Source organism: Melanaphis sacchari, unplaced genomic scaffold, assembly GCF_002803265.2.
Source record: "Melanaphis sacchari strain LSU unplaced genomic scaffold, SCAv2.0 Contig41_pilon_pilon, whole genome shotgun sequence".
NCBI lineage: Eukaryota > Metazoa > Arthropoda > Insecta > Hemiptera > Aphididae > Melanaphis > Melanaphis sacchari.
In genome coordinates, this window is record NW_020271269.1 from 1,728,282 (window position 1) to 1,735,875 (window position 7,594).

The window sequence follows — 7,594 nt, forward strand, 5'->3', positions numbered from 1 at the left end:
ATTGTAGTATATTACATTGTATAAGCAATATAATACATATTAAAATATAAACATATATCATATATGTATTAATTATTACCTATATAAATGAAATAATATGACAAATATAATATAATATACAATATTCATATATAATAAACTAGCTCATGTATGCGTATTTGCGTATCTTACCACTCACATTTACTTAGCAATATTTTTTAGAAGTTGTTATTTAGGAATGGAGAGAACTGATTTCATAAATAAAACTCAAAACATTATTCTTATTAGTAAGATCTGCGAAATTGTTCTGAGCACGGTTATAATAATAATATTATACGAAGTTCAACGTACAACATAGTAATGTAAGAAAATAATAAATTTCCAACTGCACATATAAGGTATTTCACATCACTAGTTTAATGTCGAGATCGTAAAACCATTTTGTTATGCGTTGTAATTTAATCATGGTACATAAACTTTAACGCCATAAAAATGAAAAGTATGTAAACTTTTACAGACATTTAGTATGTGTAAGTGGAAACTATTATGTGACTTTTAGCTCAATCATAGGTATATTATAAACCGATAACTTTACATTAACTATATATACTTAAATTCATTAAAAAACAATAACAAATATAATTTTAAATACATCAAACAGACTGTTTTTTCTTATAAAATAATATTTACAATTTGTGCTCAATAAGCAAATAAGATAATTTTTTAAATGTACCTATACTACAGATGAATAATGATTTACGAAGAGAAAAAAATAACTACCCTGTGAAAGAAAGAACTCACGTGTTTTTATGGTGATTACCATCATCATACTAAAATGATAATTTTAGTCAAGTAGATTTTCGCAATATTTTCTTTTTAGTCGACAGGTAGAATTTATAGATTATGAAGTTGATAAAATTTAATTGTGATACTAATAGATTAATAACTTTAAATTGAATTATTTGTAGAATTTAAAATTTTTTTTTTGTATGACCAATTCAATTTTAAAGTATTAATAGATTTTGAAGTTTAATATATACCAAGGTGCAATAATTATCATACCGAGTGCGATTGACTGAAATGCTACAAATTTTAAATAGTTTCGTATAGACCCAAATTTAAATCACACATGCATGCCTAGACAGGCCTTAGAAGAAATTTGTATATAATAAACCAAGACCTAAACATGTAGAAAAGGGTAAAATTTATAAAGATTTATTACAACTTTCTCTAAGGATAAGTTAAATATTTAAAAACTATATAATAAGTAGACATGTAAAAGCTGCATGGTTTCAACAACTTAATGATCATCTCTATTAAAAGCTTTATATTTGATTTTTAACGAATTCTTGTGGAGGACAATAACAAACACTACTCCACGCGTGCAGATTGAAATTACCATAGTGTTACCTCAGTTGATGACCGTTTGGCTACGGTTGACCTCGGTTGAGGTTGAATCGACAGCGCCGGCGGTCGTATATTATAATAGTAATAACAATAATAATTATTAGCCGAGGGACAGCGAAATATAATACGCTAGTAAGTCATTGGCGTAACGCGCGACAGCCGACCGTCATTGAGTGAGAGAGAGAATGACACGAACAATATTCATATAAATCCAAAAACTCTGCAAGTACAACGAGCGGACGAAATCGTAAATTTTAACGTGCCAGCGATCCGGTATCACCCCTTCACCAGATGATATGATTTACGAATGTAAATGGTAACTACTGTGATTTAATACAATACGTATATGATACATTTTTTATAATTAGATACCGGAACAGTATTTTTTTACTACCTATCGGATAATAGGGTATTGTGTCAGTGTCACGTAGAACGTTAATTCAATGTTATTATTACAACAAACAATGTTAAAACTCAATTTTAATGATTTTTTTTTTTCAATTCGTTATGTAACTACTGAGTAACCAGTATTTTTTACTAAATATTTTCTAACTTTAAAATAAACAAGTGGTCATAAAAAGACAAAATTATAAAATAAAAAACATACACCAATGAAACTACGTAAATTACTGCATAACTATTCATTGTGAACAAAAAAAAACTAAATTTTTATTGAATCGAATTCAATTTATTCGTTTTATGTATTCGATTTCATATACGAGTACAAACACGTTATCAATAATTCGAGCAGTTATTAAATTAAACAAAAAAAAAAAAAAAATCACTAGTTAATTAATTGATTTATCACGTCCAAAGTATACGGCGGTCTTATCGTGCGTAAAATATCAAACTATGTTTATTACACACATGTGTATTCACACATATATATAATGTATAATAGCTAGTATAGTTTGAATATTATATTATCAATCATCCACATAACATAACAGTAATAATAATAACATTATGTACCTGTAACGTCGCCGAACGATATGAACGCCAACAGCAGCATCAGCAGCACAGGCCGGCCAAATTCCCGTCGCCGGGAAGTTTTCATATTTTCTCCCCTAACCGTCGCGCACTGGGAGGGAGGGCACGACGATACGACGGCGGCGTGTAAAACGGTAAAATAGTACGTAAATCCAAAAAAAAAAATTTTAAATCAAAACCACCACCGATTGCGGCACGAAATATTATAATTATTCTCCGAAAGTCAATAGCCGGGCTCGATGACGACACCGAAACATGTTTGGGATAGAAATGGACCGAATAACGCACGCGTAAAAGTTTCGGAAAAATGTATTAAAAAAACAAATAAATATAAACCGCACGACACACACGTAAAACACTCGGCACGAACACAGACGTACAGAACATGCACGACGACCGGCGGGGCAACGACTGGAGGGCTATTACATCGGCAGTTTGACGGTACACCGGTGGCCGACCGCCCGTCGGGTCCGGTATACGGCGGTTCGGTTTTTTCCGGTGAGTTTGGTGTCGTCGGCGGCGAAGAGTAGAGCGAGCAGCGCTCTCTATCGACCCGGGATAATAGTTTAGAAATTACATATTTTTGTTATTATTAATCATAATATTTTTTCTGTTATCGGCTTAAAAATGCAATTACGACAATTTTTTTTTTCGACTTTGTCGAATACTAATTAATTACTTCGAGAGTCAGCCGATTTTTTTTTGCGATAAACTGACTATACATGGTATATATTGTACTTGGGGTAGATACATGATTTGAATAATTTATTGTTTATTTTTTTTTTCAAAGTCCACCCGTGACGAGATAATCATCAAACTAAAGTAAACAAATATTTTTGGGTTACGTTAAAGGGAGGTTTTCTCGGTTACCAGGTGTATTTACTTGAAGGCGTTACTATAAAAATGACAATTATAATACTACTACTGTAGTTAAAAAATAATTAATTAAAGTTAATTAACACCACGCCAATATAGTACTTAATAAGCCTTCACGTTTAATCAAGTTTGTTTGTTAATTATTATCTTAGTCCTTTAAGTATACTGGTATTCAAAATTTAAAAAAATAAATATTAATTTATATTTTACATAATTTATATTTTTATCAAAATATTATGTAAGAACTAAGAGCAATAGATAATGTCCTTTGTAACAATGAATCTTGTTTAATAAATAACTAGCAAATAATTTATTGCTATTCAAAATATTATTTCATTATTTCATTTCAATTCCACAATCCACATCATCAACTTTTCAATAATGTTTCACAAAGCAGATCAACTTATTGCTTTAAACTATCAATTATAATAATTGCATTTTTAGAACATGTTTAGTACATCGCAATTTTAATTAGTATTTATGTTTAGCATAGCATTTATTATTTATATACTAACAAACAGTATAGAATATAGATACGTCGCTAGTATATGAAGTTTGTATAGGTTTGTGGTATAAACAGCTTAAAATTAATATAAATAATATTTTGAAAATTTTATTAAATGTAAAAAACTATTATACAAGTGATGGTGAAAAGTAACTAATTCAGTTCCACTAGTCTCAAACATTAATATTTTTGAATAACAAATAATAAGCTAAAATCATAGAGGGTAAAATCGGTTGTTTTACATTTAAATATCTCGTCTCAATATATTATTAACATTATAACATATAAAAGGACTAAAACATAAATTGTGCATTTGTATTTACGACATTTTTAAATTGTTTATAAATATTACACTGCATTTTCAACTCAATTAAATTAAAAATTAAAACTATATGAATTTTTAACTACAAAATAACTAGCAACATTTCATGGTTTTAACAAACTTTATCAACATTTTAGCTTCAAACGTTAATATAGATTAGGTCAATTAGACCTATCTGTCACAAATGATTCTACTACTATGATTAAAAATGTTGTTCTTTTATTATTAACGATATCAAGTAGTCGCACTTCCGTAAACAAATAGGGTTGATTTTAAATTTAACTCAAATTAATCATAAAACTCAATAAGTACGAGTTTATATTTTTTATTACCGTTCAGGTAAAAACTCATTCCGTTAATCACATATCAACTACATCTAATTTTCTACCAAAAACACCCTCAATATTTAAAATTGAAGTATTTTTTCTACTTTATAAAATGTTGCGAGAAACACATAACAAAAATTTACATTATATAACCCATCTCTTCTAAGTTAAGCTCATAAATAGTACTAGAAAAATTTAATATAATTTGACTTAATATTGGTTATATAATAATTAAATTTACCGTTCGTAGTTATTAAATAAAGCTATTACAAGAGTCAAGAGACCCATTATTGCAAGGCCTATTAGTAATCTAAAATATATTATTAGATGATAAGATTAAATTGACTAATAAAATATTATCTTTACTGAATGCCTATAATATAGATTCTAAAGTAAAGTTATGTTACAAAATGGATTGCAATGAAATAAAATTGTATTTGCTAGTTTATATAAATAGAAAATAATATTTTTCCATTATCTATTATTTTTATAATATATTAGTAAATAATAGATTTATAATAATTAATGATAATAATAAGTTAAATGTTTTTATAGGTCAATATATAATATATATAATATAGTAATATACACTTAGTAATCTGCTAACTTATCATTAATTTTGGTCATTAGCGTGATTATAAATTATTACTTTCAGTCTAGTCGTTGACTTGATTGATTTTCACATAAAATAATTTTGTTATCGACTTACTATTCCTAGAAATAATTTTTAACACAACATTATAGGCATTTCATTCAAATAAAAATCGGTAAAATACGATTGCGCGCATTTTAACAGGACAATAGAACTTATATTTTGGGTAAGATATTATATTATGCACAATTGCGCATAACACTTTTGCGACGTTGCCAGATTAGGCATAATGGTATCATTTAATTTTTAACCGATAAATGTTTAATTTAGTTGTAAATAGTTAGTTTTAATAAATATAATAATACATTTTTTTAAATACAGTCATTTAATTTGACAATTATGGAAATTCATGAAACGATTTCTACGTTTTCTAGTATTTCTTATGGACTAAATATTTTCATATTCAGTTTCTGTAGGACACTTTAATAATTCAGTTCTTATGAGTTTTAAGAGTCTGGTGGATATGAATTCAAAAGCTTTCTGCTTGCAATTTTCTTTTAAAACTTAAATAATAAAGTTAAGGTTGATAAGTGGACATTGTGGCTGAATAATGATTATAAAAATTATTAAATACCCATAGCTCAATTTTGTGTTCTATTGAATGTTTGTGATTGCCATTTGTTGATAGTACAGTATAATTCGATTTCATTAATATGGTAACTGAATACATTTATCTAGTATACTTACATTTCATCAAATTATCTTTTCTTTTAAATTAAGCGATATTTAAAATCTTTTATCATAAGTAAAGTTTTTTTTTTCAGATAAAATAATATGTACTTCGTTTACAGATTCCGTGATGATAAGTGATAACTGATATTATTACTGCAGCAGGTATTAGTAACTTAACTACATACGTAGGATTGCTTATATGTATCGGTAAAAATTTCAAAAATTACGATAAAAGATGAGATAAATACGACATTTAATTATCTTAGAATTTATATTATCATATTATTAAATTTGATAACATTGTACAATTATGTAGTCATATTTAACATGCGTAATCGTGTAACCAAAAGGGTACGCGCGTAATAGTAGGCATTCTATCCATAAAAATATATCTTTTTTAATATTACATGTTAAACTGTTTTTATATTATATTTTATAAAGAATGTATAAATTAAGCCAAAATAAATAATTTGATCAAAGCTAATATCATCTTCTGGTTGATGCTCAAAAATAAAATATCAAAAATGAATGATTAATTTATAGTTATTATGTCAACAAATTTCAACTTTTTTAATTGAGTTTTATGAAAATAAATAAAATATGAAACTTAAAAATTATTTACTAACAATTATTTATTTTAATTATTTAGTAATTATTAATTAATTAGTACGAACTAATTTCAGAAAACTATAAATAATGAGTAAATATTTAACATTATTTAAATATTTTATGTATTATTACAAAAAAATATAAATTATTAAATATAATATTATATTATTCAAATGAAAATATATATTATACTGCAGTTATGAAAAATGTAAATAACTATAATTAAATTATTTACATTGTACATATAATTGTCGCTTCATATTATTGATACAAATTCTATTTACACCTTAACCATCTGGTATCCTATATAAATTATAAATTTGGTATTATACCATACCTGATAATGACACCATTATTACGGTATAATTATATTTAATAATTGGGTAGGATTTGAATTCAGTTGATCCACGTTATAATCGTCACGAAAAACACACTTTCCGCCGAGATGTCATCTTAATAGCTCATAAATTTGAATTAGGATTAGTATAAGCAGATTATCATTATTTAATGAAATGAGAAGTCTCAAATTTTTACAATTGAATTTAGAACTAAAATTATTATTTGAAAGGCCTTATTTTATTTAACATAAGAACTTCTTTATAAACATATAAAATACAATTTTTAATAATATTTCACGCTTTTATATAATATATTAATTTTTTTTTTAAAGCTATACCTATTATATTCTGAGCGAAGTAATGAATTCATTGTTTTATAATAATGTGTATGTTTTTTTTTTTTTTGTATCTGTGTGCCCGATAAGAAGTCATTTAAATGCTTTACTTTAAGGTTGGTATTGAATAACAAATTTAATCTAGTTTATACTTGAAAGAGGTCAAAATAAAAAATTTCAATAATTTTTTTTTATAATTGGGAAAAACAAATAAAAAATTAAGAAAAACTGGAATTTTTATTCGGAAGATAGTATTTTATTACTTGTAATTTGCGTCACCAATAGATACATTTTGTGTATTTTGCGCCACATCAAAAAATTAATTTTGATAATTCATGCCACGATAGAAAACGAAGTAGAATATGTAATCTGTACCACAATTTCAATTTTAATTATTGAAATTTATCTATAGTTGATGAATTGGGAAGTTCCATTTTCCTCCAAAAACGAGATACCGTTTTCCTCCACGGTCCATTTTCCTCCACAAAAAAAAAGGTTGGTTTCCATTTTCCTTCACATTATTTTCGACTAAAATTATGTCTATTTTCCTCCAATATTTTAGCCAGTGTTGTTGTATTATATT

The 7,594-nt window shown here is 26.4% G+C and overlaps 1 protein-coding gene across 1 annotated transcript in view; it reads right to left on the minus strand.

Annotated features, from left to right (window-relative positions):
- Positions 1-2,805, minus strand: part of LOC112597478 (roundabout homolog 2-like) — a 159,957-nt gene extending 157,152 nt beyond the window's left edge. The window contains exon 1 of the mRNA XM_025343545.1: positions 2,359-2,805. Coding sequence (XP_025199330.1) covers positions 2,359-2,443 — 85 coding nt within the window. The 5' untranslated portion in view covers positions 2,444-2,805. The remainder of the gene's footprint in view (positions 1-2,358) is intronic.
- Positions 2,806-7,594: the final 4,789 nt, after the last annotated feature.